At 49.4% G+C, this 21,852-nt stretch overlaps 1 protein-coding gene across 1 annotated transcript in view; it reads right to left on the minus strand.

Annotated features, from left to right (window-relative positions):
• Positions 1-21,852, minus strand: part of GSG1L (GSG1 like) — a 186,437-nt gene that overhangs the window by 10,392 nt on the left and 154,193 nt on the right. The window contains exons 5-6 of the mRNA XM_064478546.1: positions 11,898-12,065; positions 2,368-2,438 (exon numbers count right to left, since the gene is read on the minus strand). Of these exons, the coding sequence (XP_064334616.1) occupies positions 2,368-2,438; positions 11,898-12,065 (239 nt within the window). The remainder of the gene's footprint in view (positions 1-2,367; positions 2,439-11,897; positions 12,066-21,852) is intronic.

Here is a 21,852-nt window from a genome sequence, read left to right on the forward strand (position 1 = left end):
GATGATGTAGCTATGTAGATTCAGATAAATAATCTGCTATGTCTCTTCCCCGGGCTCCCCACCTCAGAGCTGGCTCCTCCCCATGGTCCTGCCTCCTGCGCCCCCCAGTCCCATCTCCTCCCTGCCCTCATTGCTCTCCCTGCTCCAGTCCAGCCACACCGGCCGCCAGTGCTGGCTGTTCTTGCTTTGCAGGCCCCTCTGCCTGGAAGGCTCTTTGCTTAGCTGACTTCTCACTCCTTAGCCCCGGCCGCAGGGGCTCCTCAAAGAGGCAGCTCTAAGGGGGTCTCTCCCGTTCCCTCTTTAACATCACACGTTCTTGTGGTAAGACTTGAGGTCATCTCCTTTGTTTCTGAGTTCATTTCTTACTTGATTCTCTCTCCCGGACTCCCCGCCCCACAAGGCAGCGACCTCTGTCTGCTGCAGCTCCTGGCTGCGTCTCCAGCGCCTCGCACGGGGCCAGCACAGAGGGTCTGCACCGCTCAGTATTTGTTGAGGGCATGAAAAATGGAATTCTCCGTAGGCTGCTAACCTAGGACTGCATCTGATGTTTCTCTTGTGAAGAAATGCTGCTTGGGAGGTGAAGTGGGTGCCAGAGCAGAGCTGAGGAACGGCGTTGTGCGGAGAGGGTTTCTGCAGCTCCCCAACCCTGAGCGTCCTCATTCTCCACCCCAGGGCTCGCTTTCCGGGTCAGACTCGCTCCCTTGACTCCACTCTTTCTCCCATTCTCAGGCCTCAAAGAGCTGCTCTTTCCTCTTCTCAACTCCCCAGTGGCCCCCACAACCTCTTCCCACCCAGGGTTTCTCACTCACTCTGCAGGGGACTCAGGCCCAAGCAGAGGGGCTGGTGGTGCTCTGGAACATGCCAGGGCTCTCAGTTTGTATCCCTACCATGTGCTTCCTGAGCCCCTCTGGTGGATTCCTGCTCTCCTCTGTATCTCTGAGGCAGGCACTCCCCAGCCGCCTCCATGCCCTGGTTCCTGACCCCTTCCTCCAGGAAGCCCTCCTTCCCTGACACCTGGCTTGAACCCACAATATGTGAGCCCAGTGTCCACTCTTACTCCTCGGGCAGGCAGTTTGTGTTTCGGCCCTTTTTCTGGGCTGCTACAGGAGCCTCTTCCCTCCGATTGAAGACAGGACCTGCTCCTCCTCTCCAACCAGGCCCCCTCCCAAGCTCCTTCACCCGCCTCTGTCTTCTCCCTCCTAGCAGAGCCATTTCTCACTCCTAGGGGTTGGGGTCAGATAGTGTGTTTAAATCTCTGCTGTTTTAGTTCAGGTTCCCCAGAAGCAGACCCTAAGGTAGGAATCGGAGAGAAGGGGAGACACTACAGAGGAACTGGGCAGAGGGGAACATGGCCCAGGGAAGAGAAGGCTGTGAACCCAGGTGGCTGCTAAACCTCATCACACGCGGCTAATCCTGCAAATCCCTCACCTCGGGGAATCCCACTCAAGGGGCAAGTGAGCTAGGGCTTCTATATGCATTTCCTTAGTACTTTCATCTCCTGTGGGTGGAGGTAGGGGAAGCCCCCAGGGACAGAGACGCAGATACTGGCAGCTGGAAGGCACTGGAGTTTCCTAAAAAGTCTGAGAGATTTGGGCAGGGTACTGACAACGTCTGCTCTAACAGCTCTGCCACTGACTAGCTAAGCTATGTGACCTTAGGCAAATTGCTCTACTTCTCTGAGGCTTTATTTCCTTATCTGCAAAGTGTGAATAGTAATCCCAGTTCTAGGGGTTGGAAGTGAGCAAGAACACGAGAACAGGCATAAAGAGCCTCAGTACGGAGCAGGGCGGGCAGGGAGCAGGCTCGGCTGAGATTCTGCCATTTTAACTTTCATCTTGCATCAGCTCCTTCCTTTTCTGTCTGGAACAAGGTCTTCTTCTTCTCTGACCTCCCCTTTGCTTTCTGGTCCAGACATTTGTTTTCTTAATGGGTGCCCTAGATTCTGTCTCCCACAGTGAGACATATGAAGTCAATGCATTCTAAGCTGCCAGGAGTACCCACTGTGCAAACAATCTTGTGCATTGTCACCTCCCTGACTTGGCTAGTTCTGTCCTGGAGCCGTTCTCCCTTCAGGCCAACGGCTAAACCAGACCAGGATTGAGCTGTGGTTCGCCTGCCTGACTTTAAGGCACCCCCACGTCCCTCTTGCTTTCTTAGAACTCTGACCCCCATCGCAAGGGCTGTAGCTGCTGCGTGCAAAAGACTTGCTCTGCTGAGACCGCAGCCTCAGATTGGCCCTCCGTACTGGGTGTCTGGGGGAGAATGCAGGGGTGCAGGGAGAGGCTGGCCTGGCGCATCTCCAGCGTCCTCTCTTCTCTGTCAGCCCATGCCTCTGCAGCACAGACCCCTGTGGCTGAGGCCACTTACGGGCGGGGTATCTCCCGTGGCGGCAGTCCAGGCGAAGGTCCTCCTCCTCGTTCCCATCCCCTTTCTCCATCCTGGAAAGAAGAGAACCCAAAAGCCAGTGTAAGAAAGAGCAGGCTGAGCTGGCAGAGACCCAGCACCTGGAAAAGGGTACCCCTCCCCTCCGGAGAACATTTTGCAAAGCAATTTGGCACCACTGCCCCAGGGGGTTCTTACCAGCCACCTGAGAGAGGGAATCTGTAACGGATGAAGAAACAGGTATTGGAAAGTGCTGTGACCAATCAGGTGCCGGGCAGCTAACGAATCAGACGCAGATGCCTCTGATGAGCAAACCCATGTGCTCTCACAAAAAGATGTTCAATCACGTGCAAATGGTGTATTACAAAAGAAGGGGTACGGTTCGATTTGTTTTTAAAAATTACACACTGATATGCACAAAACATTACTTGGCAAGATATCTACCAAAAGGTTAATGGTGATTAACCCTGGATAACGTGAAAATAGGGGAGTAAATCTGGAGCCTCCTTTTTGAACCCGCCTCTATTTTCTGACTTTAGGGCAAAGGACTCTATTAGCTGCATCATTTTTTTTTAAACTAAATTAAAACACTTCTTTAGAGGCAGTTCTACATAGAAACAAAGCCCTGGTCTTCCGACCTCTGGCCCAGGGCTCTTTCCTACCAGCAACTGTGAGGATTTCCCAGTGTGGCTCCCTTCTCCTCTGGCAACTCAAGATCACTGCAGTTCTGGAGGCAGCTGCCTCTGCTGGTGTGGCTGGGGAAGGGCTGCCAAGCCCAGAGCAGAGGCTGCCCAGGGTCAAAGCGGAGGCAGCTGCAGACTCCCCAACACGGTTCCGGACCTATACCCTCACCGCCATCCCATCAATACCTGGGCCAGAGAATGGGCAGGGTCATATTCCCACGGTGCACATGTCCATTTGTAACCCAAATATACTCCAGAGTTCCAGGCAGTCCAGTCTACATGTACCTCAGCTTTAGAGAAACATAATCTAGTCCCCAAAGCAGAAACAATCCCAATCATTACTGTGCATCCTAAAGAACACTGAAGGCACCCCCAAGTCCTTATCTGAATTTATAGATGCTTTCGCTCAGTCTGTTTGGCATCCTTTCAGGACGGCTTGCACTTGTTACAGTCATCATTGTTATTACCATCGTCAGCATCCTCATGGCTGGGGGCCTTTGTGGTCAGTCACTCTGTGACTCCACCTCCCAATTCCTAATGTGGAAGGATGTTATTTTAACCTATTAACCAAAGCTCCTTCCCCACCCTGCCCCCTACACCCCTTCCTTCGTTCCATCATTTAGATCTGAATTCTTTGTTACCTTAGAAAAGGGATGTTTTGAAATCAGTAGAGAAAAGGCTTCAAAGTAGCAAACACCTCTGGATTCAGGGCAGAAGGAACCACAGGGGGTCACAGCACAGCCTTCTGCCCCTCCCCAAACTGAGGACAAAAGAGTCAGCACAGAGGCTGAGCGAGGCGACGCTGTGGCTTCTGGAAAAGGGAATGAGCCCCCAGGAAATGTGACAAAAACAGAGGTACCCGCTCAGACTTCCAAGTGAGAGAGAAATAAACTTGTTCATTGTTTAAATCCTTGTTATTTGGGGTCTGTCTCCACCTATTCAAACCTGTATTCCAACCACAGAGTTACCGGCATCATCATCATCATTGTCACCCTCCCCAACTTACAGCTGTGAAAACTGAAGTTGAGACAGACTTGTAACTTTTCCAAGGTTTTGCTGATGTGCTGGTAAATATTAACAACCGGCTCTCTAACAGAAAGAGCTGTGCTTTGCAGTGTTTGTGGACATCTGTGGGGTGAATACTCCCAGCATGGCTGCTCTGAAGCAGAGAAGAGGCTGCAAAGTGTCAAACACCTCTGGAAATCACTGAACATGTGACGTCACTGGACATCACTGAACATGGAGCCAGGAAGACAGCCGTACACTTTGCTCTCGTGGGGCCCTCTCCACCCCAGCAGCTGGCCGGCCGGTGGGATTTGAACTCAGGTTTAGCAGTCCCTGGAGCTGGAGCCTGTTTCCAGGGTGCCCTGCAGATTCCTGGCTGGCAGGGGATTTTCCATCAGACCCACTCTGGGTACACCTGTGCTGTGAGGTCCCAATGGGAAGTGAGGCTGGGCACTGGCTCTCCCAGAACTGCCAGCAGGTGTGCAGATGGCAGTATGCGGGTGACCGCGCTGTCACACAGTCATTGCCCCAATGACCCACAACATCTGGGATGGGGTTGAAGCTGGGTATTTGCTATTTTTTTGAGAGAAGAGAATATGCAGGCAAGTGACAGGAGCAGGGAGGCGCCAAGGATTTGGCAGTTTGAAGGAGGAATAGAACCCAAGTGTCTTGCCCCATCAGGAAACAGCCCCCACCGATACCTGCCTGTGGCCACCACCGGTGAGGGGTCCACTGGGTCCTCCCTCTGCTGCAACAGGAGCCCGAGGCCTCCCCAGCACAGTGCTCCCAGCACACTCTCCACCCACTGTGACCCTCTCTGTGCCCTCCTCAAAGCCTGCCCCTCTCTCGCTGCCCCAGGCTAGCTTCTGGTTCCGAAATCTCCAGCCACCCCTGGTGGAAAGCGGCAGCCTACACGGTGTGCTTCTCAAACCAACTGATAAAGGGCTAAGTTTTTTCCACCTTGATTTTCAATCTCCCTTGGACCAATTTTTTAATAAAATACAACAAAAATGAGTTGCTAGAAAATGAAATGGAAAAAGCCACACACAGAAGGCAAGCTTGGGTACCAACAAGAGCAACTCACTATGAAGTTTTCTAAACACATGTCTCAGTTTCTCTCCTTATATCATCACAATGTTTGCAAATGGGCCCTGGTTTGGGGACCACACTTTGAGTAGCACCGAGGCGTAGAATCCCTTCTTTATCCACCAGTCTCTGCTGACCCACAGCCACCTCCTGACCAGGGCTGTATCTGCTCTGCCCTCCAGCCTGACCCTTCCCAAATGTACCAATGCCCACAGATGAAGAGAGAAGCTTGTTAAAATGCAGATTCTGATTCAGTACATCTAGGAGTCTGCATTCTAATAAGTTCCTGGGGTGGGGGCCAGTGCTGTTGGGCCCCGAATCGCATTTGAAGAACCAAGTATTGGACCCTGGGCTTTGGGCACTTGTGAGGTTCCGCTAGGCATGAGCCCAGTTGCCCTCCATGTCCTGGGCTGTCGTCCAGTGTACCCCGGCCTCCAGTATCCTCCCCACAGTCCTGGATGCAAAGAGGCATCACCAAAGAGCTGACCGTAGCCTCTCATTTCCCTCCAGCCTGCTGCTATTTGGATGAACATGGAGGTTGGGGAGCGGCTGTCCTGCCAGAAGTTCCCACTACCTTGATGCTTCCACCTCCAGGACCACTCTGTGCTTTTTGCTTTCCTTTCACATCGCGTTGGTGGGTGAGCTAACCTTGGGGGCCCGGCGAGGGCCCCGAAATTTCCACAGCGCCGTCTCTAGTTCCTGGGCCCCGCATTCCTCTCCAGACGAAACAGTGATGTCAAAGGACCCCAATAAAAAGCCATCAAGTGTGAGGCATCGCGGAGAAGTAATATTCAAGCACCGAGAGTGGAAATGACAGGTAAGAAGGAGCGTGTGATTGAATACGTCTCAGAGGTTAAAAAGCTAAGAAACAGTCACAGAGGACAAAGAACACAATGATTTTTAAATGATGCATTGATGGTGGAATGAAGGGTGGAATTAAAAGGAAATCTGGCAAATAAATGATCCCAGGTAGGAGATTAAAATTCTACAGCGCCCCATCAGAAGTGCCACTCCAAGACAGGGGGAAATAAATGGGTTTTTTGAAAGATTTTTTTTCCCCTTCTCTCATTTTATGAGTTAGAACATCATGATTCAAAACATTTGGAAAATACAGGGAAGAAAATAGCCCGAGTGCTGTCGCCCCCCCAGATCTTTGTGTGTGGTTGAGAGCGCTACCTCCCATTTCTCTGATACTGGGTTTTAAAAAGAGGTCTCTAAACATTAGCACCTTGAGATTATTTTTGGAACTGCACAGGCTAGAAATTGTGACTTGGAAAAACAATCACTAACATGAGTGGAGCCCCCACTCCAACTCCCCATCCTCGCCTTCAATAGCTCCTAGGTACCCCTGACAACATGAAAACCTCTAGATGTGGTTTATCTCAAAAGTCACATCTTCAGCCCAGCCTTGGCTACAGGACAGAGAGCAGTGAGCAGTCACAGAGGTGGGCACATCTGAGGGGCCGTGCTGTTCAGAGTCAGACTGGACACACCCAGGATTGAACCCAGGCCTTGGTGCATACCAAGCACATGCTCTTCCACTGAGCTATACCCCCACCGCATGAGGCCCCTTCTTTTCTGCTCTCTGTCACCCTCAGGTAGAGAGGACAGTTGTCCTGAGACTATGTGGAGACCAAAGAATGACCCACCTGGTGGGGTGGAGGCTGTGTGCAGGGGGTGGCGCCCAGGGTCCTGGACCTTCGCCCTGGAGCTGTAGTGTTTCAGCAGAAAGATGAGAATCGCGGTACCCTGATCGCACGAGCACAGTGAAGAGGCACTGGCTGTCGGGGGAGGACAGGTGCAAGGGGACAAAGTAGGATGTGGGATTCACATCTCACCTCCAAGCAGGAGGTGAGAATGGGCGCAGCCCTGGACTCTCCAGGAAGATGGGAGTGAAGATGGAGAGAAGTGACCCACCCACAGGGGAAATGCACTGGTCCTGGGGTGACCGGACATGGGGGTAAGACTTGCAGATGTCTGCTTGCATAGGCAGGTCCACCCTGGAGAAATCCGCGGAAATAGAACTGGGTTTGGGGAAGCACCGGGAGTAGGTCCTGGCCATGTTGAATTTTGATGCCTTTGAGAATCCAGAGTGGAAACATCAAAGAGGCAGCTGGATATGCGGTGGGACTGTGGAGGGAGTAAGAATGCGGGAGTCCTGGTACACTGGTCCTGTTGTGCCCACTGAGGCTGATGTCAAGAGGGCCTAGAACTGACCTTGGGAGCATCACCATTTCACAGAACAGAGAGGAGGGGTGGGAGGGGGGCTCACACAGCCCAGAGGAGTGGCTGGTGGGAACCCAGGGGGAAGGTATGTGCCCATCACTCATCCCCCGGGCAGCTGGGAGCTGTTGGGGGAGTAGGGGGTGGATGGCAGATGGCACTGGGAGGAGCTGTGAGTGGGAGGTGAGGAGGTGGAGACCAGCCCTTCCAAAAGTTTCCCTACAACAGACAGGAGAGAGAGCAGAGCTGGCGGGGAGCGGGGTCCTCGCGTCCCTCCCAGCAGCAGTCACGGGGATGGGGAAAGAGGGGGCCCTCCACTGTGCAGGAACAATTTACGTCCACAGCGATCTCCCCCAGGTGGGGGTCTGGCTGCTCTGCATCTGCTCAGCGCCCTGTGAGTCCTTACTCAGGAAGGAGGCTTGGATGAGAGAAATGAGAGACCCAGGCCCAACTCCCACCTGCACCCTGTTCTCAAATCTTCTCAAACTGCCTAGATTTTCCTAAATACCCTTGTTTGCCGTCCGTCCTGGCCTTTGCTCACACGGTTGCCTGTGCCTGAGAACGCCTTCTGCCACCCACCACCCATCTGGCCTGGAGCGCTGTGTGTGCCTTTAAAAACCTGGCTTGGGGGTCTCATCTATGCAGGCTTTTCTAGCCTCTGCCACCCCCGGGGTGGTGCTCAGCCCTCCCTTCGCCTGGAGTCACCTCCAGGAGGCCCAATGGCAGCCCCCAGGGTGTTTTGCTGGGGACTCACAGCTAAAAACTACAGAGTTAATTCCAGCCCTGGTCTAGTTCCTCCTGTCTTCCACGGGATTATGTGAGAGCACACAGGCAAGGCCCTTGAAAAGCGCCTGCAACAGGAGGTACTGCACAACTATAATTAACAGTATAATGATTACAGACGGTTAATAACTTGTTGAGCCCCTAAGGGTCTAGGTGCCAGGGACAAAGCAGAAGCCAAGAAAGCGCGCCCTGCTCTGGAGGTGTGCGCGTGCTCTGGATGGAGGCCGACAGACGTGAGTAGCAAAAGAACAAGTTCGCAGACTGGTAGTCGGAGCAAGGGGATGTGACGGGGTGATCTGATCCTGGGGGAAGAGATGCCTCCTCCCAGCCTTTTGTCCCCACCGCCCACTGTGGCTTTCCAGAGGGAGGCGGGATGTTTGCTCAGTCGGCTGACTTCCCCCTCGAGTCCAATCAACAGGGTCTCATTTCCTTCTGCACGTTGTTAAACCAGATCTGAACATAAAGCATTCAAGAAAGCCCCGATCTGCAAATATTTACCTTTCATCTGGCAGCTTCCGCCCCTCCCCTGGGAGGCCTGATTAAGACAACCTCCTTGGGGATGACAGGCAGGGTGAGTCTGGGAGGGTTTAATTCCAGAGACTCAGAGCTGGGACAGACGAGGCTGCTGGGAGTCAGGGTGTGCAGGTTCACCCTCCCCCACAAACCCAACACGGGAGCACACTGACCCCTATACACACACACTTGCACACAAATAAATGCACAAACATCCATGGCTTTCTTCCACACACATTTCAAAAGCCCTGAAAACGGTTCAGACTCTGCCCCATCGTTCCCCAGACCCATAATCGGCTCCTGCAGAGAAAAATCCAACAGGACCAGGCAGGAGAGAGGAGAGGGGGAGGCAGTACAGGCCCCTCCTGCTCCATCAGCCCCCACAGGACATCATCTTGACCTTAGTCAGGGGTGCCTCTCCCACTGATAGGAATAGCGGGGGGCACCCAGAAGACCCCACACCCTCTCCCAGGGCCTGTCTTATTCTGTACCCCTCTTCTGAATTCACAACCTGCCTCCCACCTCACCCACCCATTTGTTGTGGTTATTAATATGATTATTAGATTATTAATTTGTAAAATACTGCCTCTGTCTCCATCCTAACTTAATTATTACCAACCTTTATACTTCACATCAGTAGTGGGAGGGACAAGAAGTCACACACACACACACACACACACAATGCCCTCCGTGCGCCCCCACTGTGCTCACCATGTTACCTGGGTTATCAAATTTGAGCCAGGATGCTGAGAGCTCTGGGTTCTCCTACTGTGGGTCAGAGGAACCCAGCCCAGAGAGGCTCAGTGGCTTGCCCCAAGTCACACAGCAGTTAGGTGACAAAGCTGGAAAATTCAGTTCAGGGGACCCCCTAAACTCATATTCTTTCCACAGCAGTCCCATTCTCCAAGGAGCAGGAAACGTGGGCAAGTGGGGTCAAGAATCTCTTCCCTCGAGTCCCTGGCTATAATTCTGGGGACTCTGGCCGCTGCAGGTCAGCCCTGCTGCTGGGCCCGCTGCAGACCTGTGCAGACATGTGTCCGTGTGCTCTGAGCTCTTCGTAGGGAAGGCACCAAAAAAAAAAAAAAAAAAAAAAAGAACAGCCCAGCTGAAATGTTCTCCTTGGAGAGGAAAGGAAATAAAATTTGATGAACCTCTGCATAATGTTCAAGTTATGAACGTGTAAAGTGATATTCCGCACATATGCTGGAAAGCATTTATCTTCTCCCACGTCACCGGGGCCTGAGCTGTTAGGCAGCAGCAAACAGCAGCTTCTTGCTGCCAAGGTACGAAGAGGTCTTGCCTTCCGCCTCAGCAAAACAAGGGTGCCCGTGGACGCCCCAGGCTCTCTCACAGCCGAAGTGACAGCTGATGCAGTGTTAATGGCGTGGTTTTAGATGTCAGGCTGCTTTCAAGATTTCCTGAGCGCCTGCTCTGGGTCCCATGCTATGCCAGTCACGCCACCTTCCTAGCGAATACGCTCCGGCTGCAGCCGTGGGCGACCTCCGTTAGCCTAACCTCCCTGGCCACAGCTGACCTGACCTGGGACTTTGGTGCAGGGGCGCTGGGACGCCGAATCTGCCTGATGCTGATGGAGCTTGAGCTGAAAGGGCATGAGGTAGTCAGGGCTGAGGTCCCCAAAGAGAAGAATTCAGCCAATCTCACACACACACACACACACCCTAAACTAACTCCTCAGAATGTTTAATGAGTACCTATTAGGTGCCTAGCCAAGTCTCAGGTGCTCAAAATACAGTGGGGAGAAAGACAGCAGAGCGCTCTATCAGCAGAGCCCCAGTCTACAAACTACCCAACAGATAAACAGAATAATTTCAGGTTGTGTAGGTGCAATGAAAAAACAGCAATAGGATGAAGAATGGCTAGGACAGGATGAATGAGGTTGTGTAATTTAGACCAAGTGATTAAGGAAGGTCTCACTGAGCAGGTGACATCTGAGCTGAGACTGTAGTGAGCCAGCCAGGTGAGTATTCCAGGCAGGGGCACAGGAGGTGCAAAGGCCCAGAGGTGGGGATGAGCTTGCTGTGTTCAAGAGACAGAAAGGAGAGTCATGTGGCAAAGGAGAGATGATGGGGTCTGCAGCAGTCAGAGAGAGGTCCCAGGGTGGCCCCACTATCCCTCACCATGCAACCCTTGCCTTGAAGCCCTTCCACATGCCCCACAGAGAGTTCAATTCCTTAATGCTGCTCAGCTCCACAGCCTCCTTCCCCTTTTCCTTCCTCAGGTTCTGTCATCAGTTCTGAGAACCTTTTAGTTCCCTGCCACTGAAAGGCATTATTGCATGTCTAGTCAGCTACCCCCAAAACAGAGTCTGTGGCAAAGATTTAGGTGCATGTAGTTTATTTAGTAGGTGGTCCCAGGAAATTATGATAACCATCTGGCTGTCCTTCCACTCATCCATCACCCACCCATCCAGTTGGCCAGCATCCATTTATCCATCATCCATCTATCCATTCATCCATCCATCCATCATCCACCCATCCAGCCAGCTAACATCCATTCATCCATCCACCCATTCATCCATACATCCACCCACCCAATCATACATATATACATACAACTATCCAGCCATCCATCCATCCAACCATCTACCCATCCATCCAACCATCCATATATCCATACATCCACCCACCCACCCACCCAACCATATATACACACATTATACATATATACATACATACATCTATCCATCCATCCACCCAACCATCCATCCATCCATACATACATGACCCACCGTTTATTGCCTCCTCCTCTAGTCCCAGCTGGACTCTAAGGACTCTAAGGTCAGGTACAGTCCCTGACTCATGAGGAGTCCTCCCCTTTTAGCAACCATCACCAATCCCACTGCTAAGTCCTTTTTCTTCACTCAGTGCCGTGACAGAGCTCGAGAAGGAAACCTTGGTTCAGCCTCCTATGGCCCTATATTGGTTCTAAGAAGCATGGCGCCAAATGGCCAACACTCAAAGTTGATTCCCTTCTTGGTTTCTCAGGCTCTGAACAGATAAACCCAAGGCAACCTCATGCCTCATAAAACATTAAAATGTCGCAGAAATTCCAACATAGTAGGGTCCAAACTCTGCCTCACCCAGCCTGCCCCTTCCACCCCACCACCTCCCAGAACATTTCGGTCAGCCTTGTGGCCACTGAGGCCAGGCCTTGGGCTTCCAATTCCCGGTGGTGGCCAGAGGTGACCCCAAGTGCACTGACCTCTCCCGGAAGTACTTGATGGCCTCAGGGTCTATGAAGGTCGGCTCCTCCCGGTAGCCCTGCTCAAAGACCTTGCGCTTGTGCCGGAACTCAATGACCGTCTTGGTGTAGGAGTTGAGCGTGGTGACAGAGGCTGCCATACAGCAGGTAAAGGAGCCCCACGCCAGGCTGCCAAGAGACGAGGAGAGAGATGCCATGGTGAGGGTGGGCAGGGGACAGAAAACCACACCCATCAGACATCCAGACCTGAGTGGATGCTACTGTAGAGAAGAGTAGGGCTTGGTCCCTGCCCCGCCCATGTCGGCTCTGGGAGACAGCATTATCTGTACACTGTGATGCAGACAACACAGAGTTCATTATTGGGAGGTAGGCAGAGAATAAGTCATCCCATCCACAGGTTGGTATTAGGGCAAGTTATCAGAATGCAACAATGTTTGCACTGGGTCTTGGAGGATGAGTGAGAGTTTGCCAGGGAAAAGGGCATTCCAGGAGGAGGAATGAACCTGTGCCAAGGCATAGAGACAGGGGGCAGTAGGAAGCATTCCACAAACCTTAGGAGGTTTGGGGGGCTGGATGAGGGGGCATGAGGAGATTAGTGGGAGTTGATGATGGAGCAGTAGGTGGGGGACAGGTACCCAAGTAGCTGGTTTTTTCCACGAGAGTTAAATTACCCTTGTTCATTAGTGACCCGGGCAAAGGTGCCCTCACCTCTCTGCCTCACACAGCACCTCGTCACAATCCTTGCTGCAAGGATTAAAGGAGATGATCCAATAAAAACGTCTCAGAACAGTGCCTGGCATGTAGTCCGCACCCAAGAAAGGTTTGTTCTCGTTACCGTCATCACTATTGTCAACGTTCTTACTACCCACTGCTACCTGACTTGGTTTCCAAGCTCTTTCTCTGTTAGATCAAAGCTCTCAGCTCACATTTCCTCTGTGCACAGCTGGGGACTCTCGGCAGCCCTGGCCTGAGGTGTATGTTGAGCCAGCTAGAACTAGGGACTCTGTCCTATCCACGTCAGGAAAGAAAGAAAGGGTCCCGTGGAGCTAGGAGACTTGGTGGGCAGGATGCTGGTCTCCCATGACCCGGTGCCCATTCTAGAAATGGCCTCCTGCCGGATTCCTCTGATCAAGACTGTGCGGTAACATTTAGAACCAGGAGTAGGGTACCTGCCTTGCTCCAGTCATATCTGGTCTGGCTCCTGGGTCTCTGTTCCCTAGTCTCTGCCTTGATAACTTGTTTTCTCCACATCAAGGGCTCAGTTTTGTTGTCAACCCTGCACTGTCAACCCTCCAAACCTCGCTTCCACCAGCTTCCCACTGGGTCTCCCAACATCACCGCCCCTGAAGCCCACCTCCCATGCCCACCGCTCTTCTTTTTGTCGGCCTCAGAGCACCCAGAAGGAAACAAGGGGAAATCTGAGGATTCAGCCTTTCTCCCAGGGACCCCCATCATCATATCTATCCCTTATCACTAAACCCACTCATAGATTCCCCTGTTCTTTTACAACGAGCTAGTTTAGAGCCCCCAGACTCTAAGTATCTATAATAGACCGCCATGGGGTGTCAGCCTGGCCCCGCTAAGAACTGCCCTGTCCACCCAAGGGCCCAGAGGTGATTGGAGGAGGGCTGAACATCTGGCCAAAGCTGGTCCAATCAGATACTCTCTCTTCCGAGCAATGAAGCTGAAGATTCTAGCTCAGTCTGGGATATCTGTTTGAACTAGAGTGAGGGAAATTCAGAACTTGAGGATGGAGAATAAAGAAGCAGTCTTCTTCTGGGATTCCATGAGTCTATGTCTGTTGGTTTGGCTTGCCCAGCATCTATTCTGTAAAGGGACCACTTCTCATCCCTCCTTTTCAGCCATGTGGTTTGTGTAGACCTGGCCTCTCCCCTAAACTTTAGGGGTGTGCCCACGACCTAGACCTGGCTAATGATGGTGTCACTTCCCTCTGGTTCAGGGGTGGGCATGTGACACCCAAGTCAGGCTACTGAGACTCAGTCCCAGGCTTTTGCTAAAGCTTTGGAAAACAGAGCTCATCTTTTTTCTGGGGTGCCAGGATTTGAGCCAGGAGCTGCTGCAGCCCATCCTGCCACCCTCCCTAGCCTGAGAATGAGCTTGACTTAAAAAAAGACCAAAGCCACCAAAAGGAGTTAGATCTCTCGGCTGAAGCCATTATCCCGGGACTTTCAATGATGGGAACCCAAATTCCTTTTTTTTTAAATTTTTTTTTCCCTTAAGCCAGTTTGAATTAGGTTTCTGTCATTAGCAACAAAAGTTCTTACACAATTACTTTCTATAAATTCCCTTCTTTTGCATAAGTTAGTTTTGAAGGGATTTTTCTAGTCTTTACAACCAAGGATCTTAACTACGATCAGGTCTAACTCCCAGCTCTGATTATCCAACCATGGGGGAACATCACTCCCTATCACATATCCTTGTTTAATTTCACCAGAGTCTTCATAACACCCTGTAATTTTCTTGTATCTTTCCCGCTATGATTTATTATTCTGTTTGTTTTTTGAACTAAACGTTTTATTTTGAGATCATTATAAATTCACATGCAGTGGCAAGAAATAATTCAGAGATCCCATGTACTCTTTACCCAATTTCGCCAGATGGTGACATCTTGTGAATATAGTTCACAACCAGGATATTGACACTGCTGACACAGTCAAGATACATGACGTTTCCATCTGTCACCACAATGATCCCTCCTGTTGCCGTTTTATAGCCACATCCCTCCCAACCTCTGGCAGCCACCAATCAGTTCTTCATTTCCATCATCTTGTCACTTCAAGAACATTATATAAATGGAGCTGCACAGCGCGTATGTTTGGGATAGGCTTTTTTCGCTCAGCATAATTCTCTGGAGATTCATTCAAGTTGTGTGTATCAACAGTTTGTTCCTTTATATTGCTGAACAGGATTCCTAGAGAAATGTATGAGCGGCTTCTCGCCAGCCCTTGGTGTTGTCACTGCTTATTAATTTTAGCTATTCTGATAGACACGTAGAAATCTCTCTTGGTGGCTTTCACTTGCATTTCCCCAATGCTGTTGAACATCTTTTCGTTTGCTTATTTGCCATCTGCATATCCTCTTTGGTAAATTGCCTGTTCATGCTTTTTGCCCACTTTCTAACTGGACTGTTTTGCTGTTGTCATTGTTTACTGTTGAGTTTTGCGTGGTTTTATACATCCTAGATGCTAGTCCCTTGTCAAATATGCGGTTTACAATAGTTTCTTCCCAGCCCGCAGCTTACCTTTTCAACCTCTTAACAAGGTTTTTCACAGAGCAAATCTATTCTATCAATTTTTCCTTTTATGCTTTTGATGTCAAGTCTAAGAACTCTTTGCCAGGTCTTAATCCCCAAAGACTTTTTTCCTAAAACTTTACAGTTTCATATTTTATATTGAGGTCCATGATCCATTTTGAGTTAATTTTTATATACAGTAAGGAGTTTAGATCAAGACTGATTTTATTTTTTTTTTTTGGTCTATGAATAGCCAATATTTCCAGCACCATTTGTTGAAAAAACTATTGCCTGCTCCTCTGAATGAATCTGCACCTTTGTCAAAAATCAACTGAGCATATTTGTGTGGGTGTGTTTCTTTATTCTGTTCCATCGATCTGTGTGCCCATCCGTCTACCAATAACACACAGTCTGGGTTACTGTAGATATATAATAAGTTTTGAAATTGGGTAGACTAATTCCTCCCACTTTATTCTTCTTTCTCAAAATGATTTTAGCTATTCTAGTTCCTTTGCCTTCCCTAAGAAGTTTTATAATAATCTTGTCTAAACCTACGAGAAATGTTGCTGAGATTTTAATGGGAATTACATTAAACCTCTCCACCAACTTGAGGAGAATCAGCATCTTTACCATGAACATGGTGTATCTCTCCACTTTTTTAGACTTTCTTTTACTTCTTTTATTGGCATTTTGTGGTTTTCAGCATGGAAGTCCTGTAGATATTTTGTTAGATTTATGACTCATTCACTTTTTTGAGTATAAATGGTATTATATTTTGAGTTTTATTGTCCAACTGTTCTTTGCTAGTTTATAGAAGTTTATATTGAGTTTTGTATTTTAATCTTGTGTCCTGAGACCATACTGAATTCGTTTATTAGGTCAAGGCATTTTGGAAGTGTAGATTTCTTAGATTTTTCTACATAGACAATCATGTCATCTGCAAATAGGTATAGTTATTTCTTCTTTTCCAATCTGTATGCCTTTTACTTACTTTTCATGCCTTATTGCACTAGAAAGAACTTTCAGTACCGTGTTGAGTAAGAGTATTCTCAGTCTTAGAGAGAAAGCATTCAACTTTTTACCATTAAGTATAATGTTAGCTGCAGGTGTTCTGCACATATTCTTTATCAAGTTGAGGAATCTCCCCTTTATTCCTAGCTTTCTGCAAATTAAAAAAAAAAATCATAAATGGATGTTGAATTTTGTCAAATTTTTTTTCTACATTGACTGACATGATTATGTGGTTTTCCCTTTATGTCCCTTAACCTTCTCTTATTGGTAACACAATTGCCTTAAATATTTCCTCTGAGTAATTGAGAACTGCATCAGGCCATGTTACAATTTTTGCTTCAGTCATCAAGCAGGATTCAGAAAACTCACGAAGAAAGTAAACATGTTATTTCTTCATTCCTAATGTTCCAAGATTCCTTCTTTAAATTTTTTTTTTTTCTGTTTTGGGAAATTCCTTTAGCCATTCTTTTAGGATAGGTCTGCTAACAATAAATTTTCTTAGTTTTCCTTCACCTGAGAATGTCTTGATTTCCCCTTCCTTCTCCTGAAGGATATTTTTGCTAGAAACAGAATTCTGAATCAAGAGTTCTTTACTTTCAGCACTTGAAACATGACATATCACTTCCCTCTACTCTCATGGTTTCTAATGCAAAATCCACTGTTTAAATTGGTTTTCCCTACAGTTAAGGTATTGCTTCTCTCTTGCTGCTTTCAATATTTTTTCTTTGACTTAAGTTTTTTTTAAATTTTTTATTTTTTGGGGGGGGCAGTAGTTAGGTTTTATTTATTTATTTAATAGAGGTACTGGGGCTTGAACCCAGAACCTTCTGCATACTAAGCACACACTGTACCACTGAGCTATACCCTCCTCCCAACTTCAGTTTTTTTAAAGACATCATTTGACTATGGTGTGTCAGGCTGTGGATTTCTTTGGGTTTATACTGTTTGGAGACTCACTTAGCTTGACTCTGTAGATTTATGCCTTTTTCAAAATTGGAGGAGTTGTCAGCCATTATTTCTCCGAGTACTTTGTCAGCACCCTCTTTCCCCTCCTCTTCTGGCAGTCCAATGTTAGAGCTTTTGTTATAGTCCCAGAGGTCCCTGCGGCTCTGTTCATTTTTGTTTTTAAGTCAGTGTTCTCTTTGTTGTTCAGACTGGGTAACTTCTATCTTCAACTTCACTGATTCTTCCCTCTGTCCTCTCCGTTCTGCTGTTGAGCCTATCCACTGAGTTTTTTTTATTTCTGTTATTTCATTTTCCAGTTCTAAAATTTCCACTTGTTTCTTCTTTATATCTTCTAATTCCTTCCTAGGACTTTTTTTTTTTCATTTGTTTCAAAGTGTTTGTATTTGTTTATAGAAGTCTTTTTAATAATGATTGCCTTGTAATCTTTCCCAGGTCATTCTAACATCTCTGTTATCTCAGTATTGGAATTTACTGAGTCTCTTTGTACTTTCAAGTTGAGATCTTCCCAGGTCTTGATATGGTGAGTGATTTTTTTGTTGTAACCTTGACATTTGGGATTTTTTTTTTTTTTATGAGACTCTGGATCTTGTTTAAACCTTCTGCTTTAGCTGGCTTCCTCTGACACCATTGTGATAAAGGAAGGGGGGAACACTGCCTTGTTACTGTCAGGAAGGAACAGAAGTCCAGGGTTCCCAATGAGCCAACATTGACGTTCAAGGTGGAGAGGCTCCTGGTTACTGCTGGGCAGAGGTGGGAGTTCTGACCTCCTTAGGCCTCTGCAGATACTGCTCTGGCTGGGAGGGGCAGGAGTGCCTTATTACTGCTCCCCAGTTTGCCTCCACTGACACCACAGGGAGGTGGATGACTTCATTACCACCAGGCAGTGGTATAAATCCTGGCTGTCCACGACTTCTCTTCTGACACCATTCCAGCAGCAGGTGTTGGGGTGGGGGGAGCACCTTGTTACTGCCTGCTGGGGAGTTGCCACTAACACTCAAGGGTGCATGGGGCTTATTACTGTCAAGCAGGGTGAAAGTCACAGCTGCCTACTCTGATGCCCCTCAGCAGGACATAGGGGCGCAGTTAGGTGCCTCAAGACAGCCTCATGATGTGAAATCTAAACTTGACATGAGGAAGGTGGAGCCACAGGGTGGTTTTTTGGTTTGTTTTGTTTTTTTCTGTGATGTGTGACTGGGTAGAGCAGTTCTTGCTAAAAGTTTTCTGTCTTGGCAGGCTGCCCCTTTCCTGGTTATTTGGCTACAGAAAGCAGACTTTTATTGGGGATTTTGAGGGGAAGGGGTCTGTATCTTTTGGCATTTCTGACTGACTGATTTTGGCTGACTCCTTCAGCTCCAAATCTGGGATCTGTGAGACAAAAAGTACTTACCAATGTGTTAACCCTCAGTCCTTAGCCAGCCTGCTCTCTTTCTTCCACTTTCCAGAGGCCTGTTATGTTTCTCTTACATATAATGCCCTGGGATTTCAGTTGCACTTAGCACGAGAGCAGGGAGAAGTCAGTCTGCTCCGTCTTCCCCGAAGTTCAAGTCATTCTGATTTGTTTTTGGGTCGTCTCCCTCCACATACCAGAATGTCAGAGTCATGAAAACAGGAGCTTTGTTTCATTCACTGCTATATTTTTAGCACCTTAAACAGTGCTTGGCACAGAGTAGGTGCTCAATAAATATTTGTAGAATGAATAAATACAGATAAAACAAGAACAGGTAGGGGAAAAAACAGATATTAAAAACACTATTCTGCTTTTGACGTAGCTGAGGGGCCCAGGGCTACATCTGTGAGTCTTCAATTTCCCTGCCCCCCGAACCCTCAGGCTCCCAGGCCCCCAACGCAGGGCACAGGTTGAAAACCTCGAGGCTGGAATGCCTGCTGGTGTTTGCAGTTTACACGGCTGGACTGGTGCAGTGAGGTACGTGGGTGGCTGGCCTGGTTTTTGGAGCCAAGAACAGAGTGGACACTGTGACACTGTTATGGGGGAAGGGGGTGGTGGGGGCGGATATCAACTGACTCTCTGTCCTCTGGGAGCTACAGAGGTGGGGCAGGGAAATGCCAGGGGACCAGATTCAGAGATGCATGGATGCTACCTTGAAATCTACCCCAGGCCCCTCTCAGTGGAAAGATTATAACTGGGGCTCCCTCCCTGCTGAGGGAGGCAGCCTTTGTCCACCTTCAGGCCAGACAGGCACAGAGTCCCTATGTGAGGCAGGATAAGACACAAATGCTCCATCCAGGCCATCCTCAGTGCCTGTGGACTAAAGGGACCAGGAGATGATGCGAGCAGGTTGTGGGGGCCCATCTGGTCCATCCATGGCAACAGGGCACCCGTGGGCACCACACTGCTCTCTCCCTGCCATGGTCTTAGAGAAAAGGAGGCCAGCACCACCCTCCTCAGGGGAGACGAGTAAGAACAAGAGCCTCCTGCTGACCACACAGCCTCTAGGCAACACCAGCAAACACCCTCTCCCATGGCTCTTTGGGGCCAAGGGTCTTAAAGTACCCCCTCCGCCACTGCAAGGGTTCAACTTGCTGAAATGCCAGCCAAGCCCTACAGAGAGGGTGGGGCAGCCTGGGGTCCCCAGAAAGGGAAGGGGTTAGCCTACTGTTTCCACAAGGTCATGGAGGCTGGAAAGAAGGGGAGAGGAAGGAGGAGGAGAGGGGATTGTGGTGAGGCTACCACATTACACACAGATGGGCCCCCAAAACAAACAGAGAGGCGCCACCGTCCTGGGACCTGGCCTAACTTGCTACTCTTATGCTGTGTGACCTGGGGCAAACTGCTTAACTTCTCTGGGCGTCCAGCTCTTAAAAGTTACAGCTCCATGATATTCCACTACCCTCAGTCTGTCAAGTGAATGCTCAGGATTGGGGTTGCACTGTGTGTGCTGGGGTAGGAGGGACCCTTTTCCCATCCCTCTCTGTTTTGATCAAATGCAAAACAGAAGTAGAAAGTGACTAGATTTCTATTCTCCCACTATCACCAGGAAAACTGGCATGTTCATTCCAAGCAGGGGTCACAAACTTCAATTCCTCCAGGGTCAGGCGGATGTCTAAGTGAGGAAGGTGTGGGTAAGGTAAGGCAATAGGGAGCAGTGGGGACTGGGGTAAAGTGGAGAGCATATGCCTCATCTAAAGGGGCAACCTTTAATCAGCTGAAGCCACCTGCTGCCATGTGACAATGTGAGTTAGGCACAGACAGAAACCTCGATTTTTATGTAAATTTTTTACCATTCTGTATGTTAGAAATAAATGAAAATTAAAAAACAAACTGCGGCGGGCCAAACAAACCATCTACAGGCTGCATTCAGCTCTGGGCTGAAGGCACTTTGGAGCCTCTGAGGCTAATTGTGTGACTTGGACCTATGACCTTTCTGACCCTGCGTCTTCATCCCTCCAACGGGCAACCCCCCACCCCCGCCACCTGTGCTGGTCAGTGGCGGGACTAGACAGTTCAGGGCCTGTAAAGTGCCTCCCACCGTGCCTGGTACACAGTAGACGCTGAATGACCTTAATCTTATCTGTCCCCTTCCCAAGCCAAGCAGCCACCTGTGTCCCCACATACCTCCCTTCCCAGCGGCTTGCCTTGGCATTGCCACAGGAGGACCTGGAGAGCTAAGACAAAGAGTCGAAAAAGGAGCCGGCAGGAGGAGGGCTGGAGGGCCCAGGGGTGCAGGGCAGGGATGGGGTTCCACAGCTTAGGTGGGGCCCAAGGAAGGGAGTCGGGAGTAAGAAGAGGGTGCGGCCAGGGCTGGATCCCAACCTGGGAACAAACATGAACTACAAGTCTGGGGAGACTGGGGACAACAGAGAGCAAGGGGCTACTTACATGCCCACCAGATGTCTTCCACTTTGGACGTTTGGGTCACGTGCCTCTCAAAAAATGAGAGTGGCATTACTAAAAGGCCCCATGTCATTATCACCATTGATAAGCATGGCCACTTACAGAGCACTTACTGTGTATGAGCACTTTAAGAGCTGGGTGCCACGTGGTCCTTACAATAACCCCATTAAACCTGCATTATTGTGATCCATACTCTAGAGATGAAGAAGCTGAGGCTCAGAGAGGATGGGTTGCTTGCCTTTAATAGCAACGTTCACAGAGCACGGTCCCTGTGCTCAGTGCCTCGCCAGCGTTATTTCACGCAGTCTCCAAAGATGGCTCCCCGTGAGCCAAGCCTCCTGGGATTTATGCTTTGTGCAGCCCTTCCCCCTTGACTCTGGCCCCATCACTTGCTCTTGAGCCAGAGAATGCAGCAGAAGTGACACTGTGTGACTTCTGAGGCAAAGTCATAAAATAAACTTGTAGCTTCCACTTGGCTCTCTTAGAATGCTTGTTCTTGGGACACTCCCCAGGGCCCCAGCCACAGTGTTTGAGAAGCCAGTCCCACTGACGGCTCCAGCAGACCCCTAGCACCAGCCAGGACTGACTGCCAGCATTGTGAGGGGCCCTCTGGGACGCCTAGCGGGGCAGTGCCCCAGATGACTGAAGCATCTTGGAAGACCCCAAGCCAGGACCACCCAGCTGAGATCAGTCAATCCAATGAATCATAAGACATAATAACACATTTTTGTTTTAAACCACTTAATTTGGAGGTGATGTGTGATAAATCAACAGAGGACTGGAATGCCACTCACAAGAGCCCCATGACGTAGAATCTCGAGCTGTACCCATTTTACAGCTGAGGATACTGAGGCTTGGGGAAGGTAAGTGAC

Source organism: Camelus dromedarius, chromosome 24 (genome assembly GCF_036321535.1).
Source record: "Camelus dromedarius isolate mCamDro1 chromosome 24, mCamDro1.pat, whole genome shotgun sequence".
Classification (NCBI taxonomy): domain Eukaryota; kingdom Metazoa; phylum Chordata; class Mammalia; order Artiodactyla; family Camelidae; genus Camelus; species Camelus dromedarius.